Here is a 16091-nt window from a genome sequence, read left to right as displayed (position 1 = left end):
CAAAAAATCTAGTTTATGGCTTTTTAATCAAAATGTGAAACAATTGATATTTTTTTTAATTACTGTATATAATTTTTTTATTCAGAACTTATTTTTTTTGTATATTTTGTACTTATGCAGAATGTTTTGGAATTATGTTTTTTATCGTAATATTGTATTCAAGTGTGATATACTCTGAATAAAAGAGTATCAATTGTATCAAATAAATAAAAAATATGAAAAAATTTAAAAATATTTATATTGTGTTCTATATTTCATTTCAACTTAGCGAAAATATTTGAAATATGCATACGGATATAGATAATAAATATGTTTAAAGCTATTGCAAGGAACTGTTGGCCTAATTGTCAATATGTATATTATATAACTAGCACCGGGGGGTCGTGCTTCGCCCGCTTGAACTACATGATTGTTCATTTAATAAACAGAGTTGACTGACAGTCAAATGTGTCAAATGTCAATGAATAATTTGATTTACTCGTTCAAAAACAGCCTTAAGTGTTAAATTATTGAATTGGGTAAAGATTTATAATATTCTTTGTAAAATAGCTATCGAATCGAATAATCCAATATCGAAATCGCATCCAAAATAGTTTATCGATTAAATGAATTGAATATCGAATCGAAAATATTTAATTGAGAACCTCCTTGTTTTGAAAGTTGGTTAAAAATATAACAAACAAATACAGATTTATTATAAGTATAAGTATAGATATGAATTGCTTTATATTTGCAGGCAAACTCATGCCTTAAGTTAATTCAAATGCCGATAGCTTTTTTAAATGAACCGATTTTGATGAAACAAACTTTAGATGTTAAGTTGAGTTAAAACAAACAATTGGTGAAAGTTTGAAGTAAATCGGTTTAGTACTTTCAGAGATTAGCGTGACCATACATACAGATAGAGAAGGTTTTTGCTTTCTATTATTCTTTTTAAGTGTCCCTCTATCCATTTCAGTGAAAAATACTAAATGTACAGATAAAATATTTTTACTGTTTTATTATAAGTATAGATTATTAATGATGTGATTGCACACGGTTGTAATAAGATAATCATGATATCCAATAAATTAATTCAAAATAAGCTTTTTGTTTTATTACATAGTTGTTTATCTTAATTATTTATTTACAAAACTATTTAATTATTTTCACACTTCCAGCTTACGACGGGATAGGAAACGTACTGTTAAAGTACTATTTTCCCACGTACCATCTAATCCGACACCTTAGATCTTAAGTGGCTTAATGGAAGATTGTGCGATTAAGGATCGAACCCTCGACCTCCGTGTTTACGGTTAGACTCACTCAACCTAAGCAACAACGGCCTCTGATATTTACTTACAATAGTATACAATGACCCGTATTTATAAACCGCTTTCAACTCTAATCTAAATTGAGAAGCCTTTTTCATTCATAGAATTTTATTAATGAAAGAAAACGACATCTCAAGATCGATCTCATAGTTGAGCGGCTTATAAGTACAACCCTATGTTTGTATTGTAATCACTAAACTATCATAGGGAACATTTAGGCCCGTATTTATAAATTGAAGCCATAGTGTCCGGGTGCCAAGGTGAGTTCCGCCACTCAACACGCAAAGGAAAGTGGGGAGCTGAGTGTCTGAACACTAAGTTCCCTCTACCTACCCTACTATATAGGGTTACAGCGGGAAGGTTAAAAATAAAATCATAAATCGCCGTTAACTCTCAGATCCATCTTAAAATGCCGTTTTTATTCATAGATTATTAAAAGATCGATCTCAGGGTTGTGCGCGATTCATACAATTGATTGTATTGATATACCTAGTGAATAAAAATAGGAGCTTCACGCTTTTTCTGCATAGTTAGCTAAGCAGAGGAAATAATCAATTGTTAAGCCACAATTTCTGCGAAAACTGGCGAAACTTAACGCCGCGTTTCATCTACATGAGATGTATAACTGATCTTAAGGTTTTTAAAACCAACATTGCTCTAGTCATAAAAACTATCAAATGATTATTTCTGCTGTAAAAATAACTTGTGTGTTGTGTAAAAATAAGTGTGTAACATTTATGAAAAAAAAGTCATTCGTATAATTTTAAAAGTTTATTAATAATTAATAAATTTGTATGTATCTGAAAATATGATATAATACTATAATATTTCTAAGCAGACTCCCAATATGGACGGAGACTGGGCATTCAAAGTTATATTATAGAAAAAATAGTATAAATTATAAAATCTTCAAAGTATTTGAAATCAAAAACAAAGCACCTTTTGTGGAGCTAACAAGTTGTTTTTGTTTTATTCTAGAACATAATTGTTCTGTATATTGTATACATATTCTATGTTTTGTGCCTCAAATCGGAATTGAACCTTGGACAATTCCTCAGAGTTTATAATATTAATAGTAGTTTTACTGTATAAGACCAAGTTTTACTAACATTTTTGAGGTTTTTAATTTACTATTACTTTAAGTGTAACTTACTTTAAGTAAAATAATACAATTTTAAAATTTTTATTCTATTATTATTGTTGAAAATTAATACAAATCAATTTTTTGTTTCAAAAATATTTCAAAACAACCAATTTATATATTTTCTTTGAATCAACTTTATAGTAATATCTATATAAGATCTTGTAAACACCTCCAAACTTAATATTAAATACTAATCAATATGTAAAATATAAAAATATATATACTTCTTATCACAAAAATGAGGTTATAATAGGAATGTAGTTAATAATTCAATCTTTTATCTTCATACACATTCAGACAAAAAAATACTGTTTTGACATACAAGAGTATCAAATATAATTAACAATCAAAAGTTTAAGTTCTATATTAATAAAATGTAAGAAATAATTATTTGGCACATATAAAGTAATTAAAGCCAAGAAATAGCTGCAAGATAATATTTTAGCTCAGTATTATAATATATAGTAAAATCTGGTTAAATGAGGTTTAAAATTATAATTACCTCCTTTACATTGGTCGTTACATACATATTAATTGGAGGTGTCAATAATAGATGATTCTCACTCCACCAGATTTCACTGTATTAAATACTAAGAAAAAGTGTCCAATTTTTTTGTTGTAATTGTAATAACAATAAAGTAATAACTTTGATAAATTAGCTTGAGCTAAGAAATGTTTTTTTTTTTGGAAATTCAATATCGAACCTGCGAATATATTACAATTACTTTTTACTTTTTCACACAAAAATATAATTTTGAAAATTATGGATTATCGAAATTATCGAAATTTCGAATAGCATCGCAATAATATTCAACAACTTAATCTAAATATAAGAATATTAGTATCAGAAATAATTAATTAATACTTCAACTTTTTATATTTAATCATGACATTCAAATGTTTTTCATCCTTTTTTTTGATTAATTTAGATCACTATGACAAGAACTTGCAAAAATTTTATGAAAAAATTTTTACATATAACATAGAAAGCTATAGCAATTAATTCAATAAATTTTTCAAAAAATATACCATTTTATCTAAATACTCATTCACAATGTCTTGATAAAATATATTCTATCTTAATTACTATATTTATATTTCAGTAACATTAATAGGAAATACTTTATAGAGTATTATATGGAAATTTCAATGACCTTAATCGAAGGTCCGTAATTTGTAAATTGCTTAGAAATTAAATAAGCAAATGAAAAAAAAAAACTGACCTTTACATACGAACTGGCACATCACTAGTATTAAAAAAATACACAAATCAACACAAAATTTCTTGTTCAATACTCATTAGAAGTCATTTATAAATTATGCCATACAAATTTTACCCTTTTGATACCCTATGTAGTGTGACATCGCATCACATATTGCCATATCTAGAATTAATACACTATTTTGTTATTATAATGTCTAAAAACAATTGTATATTATATTTTTAAAACAACAAAAATAATCTCTAAACTGTAGTAGTTCAGAAACTATTTACACAAAAATTGTATTTTAAATTTAGATATTATATTTTGAAAAGTGATGTCACAAAATTTAGAAAATATTTCATGCATTTCACTTAACACGTGACATACTTTACAAATGGCCTCTAATCATATATATATATATGGAAATAATGCAACTTATTGTCAAAAAAACAAGTATAAATTAACAAATACGGAATGTAAATAATTGTCTTACATTATAGAACAATCGCAGCATTGTATCAAGCAGTATAAGCATTTCATGCCACAATGCTCTTCTTCATTGTTAGGCGTAGAGATGTTAGATCTTGTTTTGTGAGGTGGAGGTGATCTTAAAAATACACTGTCCACATTGTCACCCATTTTACTCTTTTCAAATTTATTTTTGATGATAGTTTCATTATTTTCTAAATAATCTTTGTCAGATATTTTGTCATCATTGTTTGTGTCACCTGCAGCTTCCTGAAATGTTAATGTATAGATCAATTGTAAATATTTATTTTGTTTGTTTTTAGCTTCATAGTATGTCTAGTATGTCATAGGAGTCTATTGTCTAGACATTTTTTTCTCCACACACCTTCCAATTTTTAGACATATGTATAACAGTGGAACTTATCTTGCTTCACTATGCTTAACCTTGTTATCAGAGGGAGAAAATAAAACAATACATTTCACTGTTTAGGACCAGAAATCACAATTCTCATGTTATATAAGGATGCTGTACTGTTGTGCCACAAAGGATAATGAAACACAATACTTATAATAATGACAGAAAACATTTTCCATTATAACTCCCCCAGGATTACTTTAATAATTAAATAAATAACTAAAAATAAATTATTATTTTTTTACCTTTGTGTCTTCTGTTTCACATTTAATTAAATCTTGTGTTTCTGTGGCATTTTTATTGTCATTATCTGGAAGGAATTCAGCAGAAGCCACTGCGTCCGTCCCAACCCCAACAGAAACTGTTGCTGTCCCACTTTGTTCAGGCAATATTAAATTCGATTCATCGTCTTTCTTCTTTAAAAATGTCTGCTTGCTAGAATCCCCCGACATGCTTCAACACAAAGAAAATATAATTTTACTTAAGAACACTTAAATATAGCAAGTAATAAGTATCCAACTGAACACAATACAGTAATAAAATATAGAAGTAGTTATCAAAAGATTAAATTTCGCCGCGTAGGTGTCTGGGATCATAAAATAATGTAAACAATAGCCAGTAAAGTACAAGGTGTTCAAATTACTGCAGTTATTCGATTCACCTTGCTAGCTGTACTCTCTTTACTGTGTGCTCTACAGTGGAGAGTCGTCGCCATTTGCTTATGATTGTCTCAAAATCGTTTTCTTGCATTTTGGTAAAGTTGACAAAAAAGTTTGTGTGTACTTTTATTGACAGTCGTTATATTAAAAGAAACGTTTGAAACTGATGACTTAGCAGAACGTAAATTTATTCAGACACCCTAAATGAATTAATATATTTAATTATTTTAAAATTTATTAATTGTGAAACCACTTAAATTTCTGTAACCGAAACTTTTTCAATGTTACCTTTACCTCTTTTTTAGTTTATGTTTATTGTTTAATCGCTTTCAAGCTGCCACCAAGACGTGACCTTGATTTTTAAGATGCTTTTTTTGAAATGGCAGCACTATAAAAGCGGAATGAAATCTCGAGTGAGCATTTAAATAAAAAAAAACTATTTGTACATAATATATTATATTTTTCCAATATTGTTTTCCATTTTTATTAAATTAATAAATTATTTTTAGTGCTGCCAGCCATCAGTAAAATATACGAAAAAGTACTCACAAATTGTACATAGATGGCGTTCTGCTCGTCGAATGGTCATTTCGGTGGGAATTATAAGCTAAATCTTTCTGTTTATTCCGTTTCTTTGTCGGTAGCCATATTATACCGAAAGTAGTAGATTTTTTATTTGTAGGTTTATATGAAGACGTCGCGTAGCTTTTTTTAGACACTGAAGGAATATTCGGAAGCTTCCCCACGGGTGGAAGACTAGGGCTTGTCTTAGGTGAACTTTTTGCAATATGACTCGTTCCAGTTTTTGGTGTAGTTCCACTCTTGGCAGTGGACCCAGTAGCTACTTTTTTCATTACTGGTGCAAATTTGTTGATTTAGATATTCTAAAATATAAATATATCAATCAGTAAGTAATTAAAAAAAGTATCATTATTATATAATAATTGAAATTCCATGCATCACATAGTTCTACCGTTCCTGCTTAATCTATAGTCTTTGTTTGTTGACGAAATCCAACGCCGTATATTGTATAAGCAAAATATATTTTGAATGTCATTCGCGGTAATCGTTCTTTCAACCATCACGTGAAAATTTAAATAAGTACTTCGAATAAGAGGCCAGATATTAATATTTTAATATATATATTTTTTTCTATACCTGGTTGAGCCGGTTCATTGTACGTACTCAACACGATTTTGACCTTTTGATGATCTCATAGGTAAACATGTAGTGATAGTGTATAACTTACTTTGAAATTAAAATTTTTAAGTTTCGACGTGTGAAAATAAAAGTATATTTTTTTTTATTTCCTTTTATATTATCTATATATATAAAATCGAAAGGTCACTCACTCATCACGAAATCTCAGAAACTACAAGTGCTAGGAATCTCAAATTTTGCATAGGAGTTACTTATAGGATGTATAGATATGCTCGCTAAGACGGGAATTTGCAATATTCGACTTATAAGGGGTTGTTTTTGGGGTCGAAAGTTTGTATGAAACTTCGTTACTACAAATGCTAGGAGTCTCAAATTTTGCATAGACGTCACTAGGACGTAGTCATGGAGACAGAAATTAATAATAACATAGTTGACATGGGTGAAACCGCGAGCGGTCCGCTAGTTTTAAATATAAGTGATATTGAACATACAAATATTATTTTTTATGGTTTTTATTTTAATTTTGTAGACTCTACGTTATATAATATTACACGCTAACTTAATATGAACACAAATGCCAAAAATCAAAAATAAATATATTAGGATCATTGAAAAATATTTTTTATTTAGCAGGTACAATGCAGTCGACCAACAGGCTTGTATTTTATAAATACACCAACAGACTCAAGCTTCGCCTGCTTGAACTATACGAATATTTATAAAATATATTTATGAAATTATTTTCAGTTTAGGGGGTGAATTACTAATAAACTATGAAACACGATTCAATGAAATATTTTTAAGAGTCTGAATTTCATTTGAAATTTTATAAAAATCGATGACAATTTACGGTGCGTGCTTCTATATCTCAGTCATATCGTCATATATAGTCGGGAACATCTCCATTTATATAATTATATATATGAAGATTCATTTAAGTTAAGATGGATTGTATGTAGGTATAGCTTTATCATGAAAGTTATCTAATATAAGGACAACCTCAAGCGCGGCTTAATTATAAGTTAAACGGGGCTGTCGTGGTGCGGCGTCTGACTGTAATCGCGACGGTTATAGGTTTCCCATTTGGGGGTAATGCTATATTTTCCTCACTCCGGTAACAAGGCAACGTGAGTTCCATCACTCAACAACCAAACCAACCAAAAAATGGGTGAAAAGTTGGGAACTGAGTGACTTAAAGCTAAGGACACTGCCTATCCGGTTATATACAAATAATGAATTGAAATTAATTAAGCTATGAAATCATACTTTTACATGGATAACATAAACGATAACATATTTTTTAAACTTAACAAAAGAGTACTAAATCTTTGAAAATCCCTAAGTCATATATTTTTTAAAATACACACGTCTTGTATGTATAATTCAATGTAATATTAAATATGTAGGTATTCGTAGGACAAACCATTGTTCGGGGAAAGGCGGTGTTGTGCTCGTTAGTAGAATTTTTAAGTAGAATTTATTTGCTAGCTGAATGTCACGTTATATACCTAACTAACTGTTGAAATAACAAAAAGCTTTTAAAATTTATTTAATACAAACTATACCGATACTACTAAGATATCCGTAAATTAATATATACGTTCTTTCTTCACGTGATGATTGTGGGTTGAATGAAATTGAAAAAAAAAATGAAAAAAAAATCATTATTCCGAGTGGAAATCGAACCTACATCCCATGGTGTTTACAGTCAGACGCTGTACCGACGGCCTAAAACAGTTAAAATTATTTATCTAGAAATATTTTAAAAACTGTTCCGAAAGCGCAAACTATAAAAAAATCACGATTACGTTAAAACAAACATGAGTAAAAGAATGTAAGTCGTAGATACTTACGCCTTAATACATATCCTGCACCTTATATAGGTAATAAACATTTATGCTATTGATATGGTGAAAGGAAAATTCATATTTTATTCATCATATTTTATCTTGATTTAGTTCTTGCCTTTTTATGGAGAAGGCAGACAGCTGTTACGGCTAGGTTGAGAAGAACTCGCATAGTGGTTTGTGGCGCCTTCAAGGGATCCCTTAAACTCTTACTTGTTACGCGATGGGCATCATGGTGATTGTATGGTATGGGCAGTTCCTATTCTACTGTACTCTAAGGAAACTAGGTCCTGTATAATTTGATTATTTTTGGAGACTACGACTACTTCATCCATTTTCTAATGCAATAAATATTTTTTTATCTGGTTACAATAAATATTATTTAGAATAAAGTTATAAACTTATAAGTACGTTATTTATTAATTTCAATTTTGCAGACAATATGGGCAGGTTGTCCTACCCTCGTCTCAGACCCTAATGCAATATTTATTGACGCTAAAAAAATGGCAATACAAAAAGTATCTATTTATTTCTTCTTTTAGTATCGATTTTGTTCTTTTTTTCGTTATTTCTATACATATACAGTATTAAGAAAATCCCTAAGGGGTTTCGTATAAATTGTACACATATTATCGTTATTAAAAATATTTTGTTTTTCTTACTTAACCCTGATGCCTAAAAATTAAATTATTTTTATGATAAAACATGTTTTATTACGTAACTTGTATATTAATTAATCTTAATTGCTTTCCTGGCAGAGGGAATCTAGTGTTAAATTCCCGTTCCCCATTTTCCGCTGAATTCTCAAGATATTGCGTACTGAGCGGAGAAACTCTACGCCGCGATTTGTGTGGTAACATAGAGCTAGAAAATTAAAATATTAAATAATTAATTTCCCCGAATGGGCATCGAATTCACAACCGCCTTGCTTACAGTCCCTGCGTTACCGAATTGCTTTTCATATTGTAATAAATTATGTCAGTGCCTCTTAAGAAAAAAATGTAATAATAACAAGAAATTACTTTTTTATTTACTTTTTTATATTACTATTATTCTATGCAAAATCAAATAAGTTCAATATAACAGTCCCGGTGTCTGGCCACAGGTGTGCACTTCCTTTAAGCTTAAAGGAAGGTACTGAAGGGTTTCATCATATTTTATGGCTTCTAAAATATAGTTTTATGTATCATGTTGAATGCTATCCCTTCGGTTGAGGCCGTGAAGCGACGTTTTTGGGTTCATTCTCCACTCGGGGAAATTAATTATTATTTATTAATATTTCAATTTCTTCGCTCTGGCACCAAGGCAAAGGCACGCAAAATCTCCAAAATTTGGCAGAAAATAAGGAACGGAGTATCTTAGCACTAGGTTTCCTCTGCCTAACCTATATCCATTTCTCTTATATTAGAGCGATTATCTTAAATTTGTGTGTGAAAGAACAATTTATAAACAAAATTGTTATTTTTTATTTTGTTTTCCATTGGGAAACATGTTTAGCATAACTGGCAAACGATACTAACATTTCAGACGAGCTCTGGCGAAAGCGAAACTCAAGTAACATAAAAAAATATATTAAACAGACCGAAACGAACGCTTATTGAGAATTCAATGCAAATATTCACAATGTTACTTAAAACATATGTTTTTAGTACTTTTTCACTGTATTTGGACACATGGTGTGTGCCTTTTGCTGGGTAATACTTTTCTTAAAAAAAATAGATAGTCTAAAAAGCCCATATTATATTATACACCGCTCTCAAGTCTTAGATCGATCTTGAGATGCCATGTTCTTTTATAAATTATATTTTTATGAATGAAAACGGCATCTCAAGACCGATCTTAGACTTAAGAGTAATTTATTAATACGGACCTAATTTAGGAATTCTACTTATGGAATGTTCATATTTGTGATATACGAGTATAATGATATTGTATTAATGATATCTATATCATTTTTTCACGGGATTATGTGTTTATTTTCTCTATAGTTATTATATAGTATATGGTTGTATATGTACAATACGGCTAACATTAAATAAGATATGTAATGATAAAATTGATTTATATGTTATTCATGCATCAACTTTATAGATTCTCTTATCTAAGTGTAATTCTAGTACACTTGCATAACAATATGCAGAATTATTTTATTATTATAACTAGCGGACGCGCGCAGCTTCGCTAGCTTATTTAGGGGTGAATTCTAATAAACCATGAAACATGTGTTCAATGAAATATTTTTAAGAGTCGAAATTTCAAATTTTATAAAAATCGGTGGCGATTTAAAGATTTTTCCATACAAACTTTCAACCCCTTATTTGCACCCTTAGGGGGTGAATTCTAGAAAACTATGAAACATGTGTTCAATTAAATACGTTTAAGAGTCTGAATTTCAAATTTTATAAAAATTGGTGACGATTTAAAAAAAATCTATACAAACTTTCAACCCCTTATTTGCACCCTTAGAGGGAGAATTCTAGAAAACGATGAAATACGTATTCAATTAAATACTTTTAAAAATCTAAATTTCAAATTTTATAAAAATCGGTGCCGATTTAAATTCTTTTTCATACAATCTTGCAACCCCTATTTCACCCCGTTAGGGTTAAAATTTTTCAAAGTCCCTTCTTAGTGGATGTCCAGATTACGAAAGCAAACATCTGTCCAAATTTCACGTTTCTACCATCAGCAGTTACGGCTGTGCGTGCGTCTTACCTCAGTCAGTGAGGACAAGTCCTTTTATATATGACGGCGCGCTGCTATGTATTAGTTTTAATTATAATTTCGCAATTATTACATTTCGATTTTAATTGATTTATGTAATGGATTATATTAGAAGAATATTTAAAATGGAGCGGGTAACCCCGAATAGGGTAGTAGGTGTAGCCACGAGGAGTAGCGGACGTCATTGGTTGACAGCTATGGCGTGAGATGTTCACCAATTAACCTATTGGCTCCTAATCTATTGTAATTTTGCTAATCTTGTGAGATTTATTGTAAAACTGTTATGTAAACGAGTAATAAGACATTGTGGAATATAAGTGAGACTTTTATTTAAACATCTCTGTAGATACAACGCCCACAAATGAATAGTAACAGCCAAGACCGCTTTGAGGCCCCTTCTGATGCTTCTACATCAGAAGTGGGATTACCAGCAACGAATAAGGAATAAAATACAGGACAAAGTGTTAAAATTTGACAAGATGTGAAAATTGTAAAAAAATGTGAAGTTGAAAATCTATTTTTGACATGCAGAAACAAAATTTTACGGGAGCCATTAGTATCTGACATTTAAAAATAATGTAACGAAAGTTTAATTCTGATGCTGCAAACCACGACGTTCTCACTTGGTGTGACATATGTTTACAAGAAAAACTTATTTTGGCAGTGATTTGATAATTACAATGAACAAGACACAAAAAGAGTTAAGAGAGAATTTGACAAATCCGAGATTGTGAGAGCAAAATCAAAAAATAAGAAATTATCGAAAGTATTAAAAAATAAGTTAAGTATTCGTGACAATAAGAATATCGCTTCTGATTTAATGCGAAACTCAAGTTCTCGCAGGATTCAGTTGACTTAGTTAATAAATATTACGTTAGCATTGGTGGAAATCTTGCCGAGAAGATAAAAAAAACGTCTCCCAATATCAGTGGAAAACCACAAATAGATAACATTAAATCGTCGTTCGTTTTATTTGATACTGATGAAATTGAAGTTGTAATAATTATAAATTCGTTAAAAAGAACTGACTTTGAAATTGGTGTGAGAGGTAACGAACACAAACTATTCGAAAGCTATCTCACGGATAGAATGCAATGCACTAAAATAGAATAAAATACCAGTATAAACCTTCCTATCAAATATGGCATTCCACAGGGAAGTATATTGGGACCAACACTATTTTAATATTGAATTTACCTATAAACTTTTGAAAAATTGTGTCTTTTACTGATGACACCGTTTTACTAGTAAAAGGAGAACCTGGGAAAAAGCCTTTTATAATGCTCAGGTACTCAAGGGATCGGCGTCATCTTGATTTGCTCAATCTAATTTTTCCCGGATTTAAATGGCCACAATTAAAATATCTGTTCTTAGCTAGATTTGATACTGTTGAGACTCCAGCTGCAATTTATGGCGATTACACAATGATGGTCCAAGGGAAGACGAGTGTTTATCTGCGTATGTCGGGCGCAGCTTATTACACTGTTCAGAAATATTTAGAGGATAAAAATGTATGAAAATAATGTCTATTGAATGTCATGCAGGATAGCTGCCAGCTAAGATTATTACCAAATTAATGATGTTATAAATGATAACACGCCTTGGGAATGAAATGCTCGCTTCAGTCTCTTTCAAAGAAAAAGAGGACATCCGATTAGTGAGAAGACTACTCCGACTATGGAAGTGAAAAAGCCACTAATAGAATCATCACAGCGATGCTATAACTGTGACAAGCAGGGTCACGTACTCAGTGATTGTTGTGGCAATAGTGGTTGTAATAGCAATTTCTTATTTACGTTGTGAGTTTTCAGATACTACCTCATCTCTACAGTCTAAGTAAGTTGGTGTGCATATGAAGGTGATTACTCCAACTTGCTTCACGTGTGGTGAATGCAGCCACATCGCACTGCGCTGCTCCAGTATGGATACCGAGGCAAGCGATGAACGGGTTGAACGATGGGTGAATGTTTGCTCCATTCAACTAGCTATGGTTCTTAGATGAATCTGGTGAGAAGTTTTCATTTTGTTTTGGTTCTGTTGCCGAATGCTCTTTAATAAAGTCAGCTCTGTCGAGATAGATAATAATAAGTCATGGCAAGATGCACTACCTGACAATCAGCTAGCCATTAGCGCAGCTATTATGAGTAGGATAACCAGAGCGAGTCCTTTAGAATTGTTAGTAGTAAAGGTTTCTATGCCTCTAAACTTAATGTAATTAACCACGGATGAATTTAATTTGAATCTTATTATCGAGCAATCGACACGAGAAAAGAAACTAATTCTTCTTCTGAGAAGGTTTAGTTTGATAAACGTAAAGCAAAGTTAAAGAATTAAGTAGATGATTATGTGCTGTAACCAGACCAAGCTTGACCCAAAATTTTAAAGATTCTTAAAAGAGCCCGTAAGCCCGTAGTAATTGGCTTTCAATTCTAGTAGCACGTAGTAGTGCGGGAGATTGCAAGCAACAAAATAAAGTCAGAATGGGCCGATGACGGCCATGTTAAATAATTACATACCCCTTTTACCCTGTAGTAGCCTGTGTGGATAAGACAAACAAACAAAGCTAAGACAAACAAAACAAACAAAAAAAAAAAAAAACAAAAAAAAAAAAACTAGCCTTTGTGGCAACGACTAGCCCTTGTGGCAACGACTAGACTTTGGGGCAACGACTAGCCTTTGTGGCAACGACTAGCCCTTGTGGCAATGACTAGCCTGTGTGGCGACGAGTGGCCTGTGTGGCGACGAGTAGCCTGTGTGGCGACGAGTGGCCTGTGTGGCGACGAGTGGCCTGTGTGGCGACGAGTGGCCTGTGTGGCGACGAGTGGCCTGTGTGGCGACGAGTGGCCTGTGTGGCGACGAGTGGCCTGTGTGGCGACGAGTGGCCTGTGTGGCAACGAGTAGCCTGTGTGGCGACGAGTAGCCTGTGTGGTAGCAGCTGGCCTGTGTGGCAGCAGCTGGCCTGTGTGGCAGCAGCTGGCCTGTGTGGCAAGTACTAGCCTGTGTGGCAATGGCTGGCCTGTGTGGCAAAAAGTAGCCTATGTGGCAATTACTAACCGTTGTGGCAATGACTTGTCTGTGTGACTGTTAGCCTATGTGGTATTGACTAACGGATGTGACATTTGTAAGATTGCTATGTTTGCCTTATACGAAACATTTCGTAGTATTTGTAATACACTTATAAAATTGTAATCACTATGAGTTCACTGTTACATCCACTAAGGGGATATATTGTGTGGTCAGGAAGACCGAACGGGACGTATTGCAAAGCACTATGTTTATTGTTCACAGATTGAACCTATGCACACGAGGACGTGTGACGATGCAGGACGGCCGTGACGGCGCGCTGCTATATATTAGTTTTAATTATAATTTCGCAATTATTACATTTCGATTTTAATTGATTTATGTAATGGATTATATTAGAAGAATATTTAAAATGGAGCGGGTAACCCCGAATAGGGTAGTAGGTGTAGCCACGAGGAGTAGCGGACGTCATTGGTTGACAGCTATGGCGTGAGATGTTCACCAATTAACCTATTGGCTCCTAATCTATTGTAATTTTGCTAATCTTGTGAGATTTATTGTAAAACTGTTATGTAAACGAGTAATAAGACATTGTGGAATATAAGTGAGACTTTTATTTAAACATCTCTGTTGATACAACGCCCACAAATGAATAGTAACAGCCAAGACCGCTTTGAGGCCCCTTCTGATGCTTCTACATATATATAGATTACAAATATATGTGTAATGTATTTGAAATTTTAAAGGTAATTATTTATTGTATTAATCCGTCAAAAGTACTATAAAACCTAGGTAGCGGCAGTAGATTAATTTCTTTCCAATTATTAAATCTATCATCTGGGTGATGTGTGATGAGTGTTGTCCTAACATTAAATTCTCTTTGACTATCCTGCTTTGCGGGAAAAAGCGTGAAATTAAAAAAAATGGTGGTCTTATCTAAATCATACGTGATTAAGCGTAAAATACACTGACATTGTGTAGTTTAATACGTTATGATACAGTTGTGAGATCTTTAACGGTGATCTTCTCGGGAAAATGTTTATTTTTATATTATTTTAATGTCTAAAATGAGCGGAAACAGTGTAGCCAGAGGCTTAAAATTAAGACACTGTTCCCCACTCCCCATTTTTGAGACATACTCGTATGTATACTCAATATTATGTGTAATCGAAACAATTAAAAGTTTATTATGTAAATGAACTTAAATATTATTCAATGTAAATAAAATTTCTAGTACGCACAGCCGTTAGGTATTTGCATTATAATGTATAATTCGCGGATGCTTAAGGGAAATAAATTAACTTTCACAATATAAAGAAATTCTTATATGAATCATAAAATCTTTTACATACAAAAAATATAAAATAAACTAAAAAAAGATACTCACAGATAAAAATTATAAAAGCAGAAAACAAAGATGGTATATGACAATTCAACAAACGGTAAATCACTAACGACATGTGACTTATATGCGTACGCGTCTCTTCGAGGTCCAACTAAAACTGTTAGCTCGATACCATTCCACACTTCGCTACTCATATTTGTATATATTACACATGCTAAAAACCCCTTTCACTTTTTTTTTTCAAGCATCACGCTGAATCCCGCATATAGGAGGATAGGCAGAGGACCTAGTGTTAAGACACTCCGTTCCCCACTCCCCGTCGAAATTTCGAGGCATTTTCGAAATTTCGCTTTCGTTTTAAATGACTCGTTCATCAAACCCGTCACCCGCTTGTGTCACTGCGCCATGACGGTCTCTCTTATATGTATACTCATATGGTCCATATTAGGAGAAAAATAGATTTTTGTAAATATATATATATATATATATATAAATGTTTTGAAGACTACAAAATTAACTTTCGTATTAATGAATTTGTGCAAGTGTCCTTACGTCAGCGAAGGCAAGTCTTAATGACCATACAAGTCAAGTCATTTAAGGGTCAACTAGTCGATTTCACAATCGTTAGCGCCAAACCTGTTATTGATTCAATGTTGATTCATAATAAAATATTTAAGATTTTTCTTCTACTTAGAGACCTCCTACTAATTAGGCACCTATTGTGAAAAAGTGGTTCCCAAATTTTCTTTAATGGTACTTTGCAAAGAACTGGTAAAAGATATTTTA

General features: G+C 31.9%; 1 protein-coding gene across 1 annotated transcript; it reads right to left on the bottom strand.

Annotated features, from left to right (window-relative positions):
* Positions 1-2069: 2069 nt before the first annotated feature.
* LOC146527262 (uncharacterized) lies at positions 2070-15458 on the bottom strand. The gene is made up of 4 exons (XM_085206098.1): positions 15348-15458; positions 5754-6088; positions 4791-4998; positions 2070-4400 (listed from the first exon to the last, which is right to left on the bottom strand). Exons 2-4 carry the CDS (start codon positions 6056-6058, stop codon positions 4152-4154), a joined length of 762 nt encoding a protein of 253 aa, XP_085062224.1. The 5' UTR covers positions 6059-6088; positions 15348-15458; the 3' UTR covers positions 2070-4151.
* Positions 15459-16091: the final 633 nt, after the last annotated feature.

The sequence above is a fragment of the Heliconius melpomene genome, chromosome 21 (assembly GCF_056956725.1).
Source record: "Heliconius melpomene rosina isolate 202511_hmr_F chromosome 21, ASM5695672v1, whole genome shotgun sequence".
In the NCBI taxonomy this organism is placed as follows: domain Eukaryota; kingdom Metazoa; phylum Arthropoda; class Insecta; order Lepidoptera; family Nymphalidae; genus Heliconius; species Heliconius melpomene.
The sequence above is the reverse complement of the archived record's forward strand: the minus strand, read 5'-3'. Positions and strand labels throughout refer to the sequence as shown.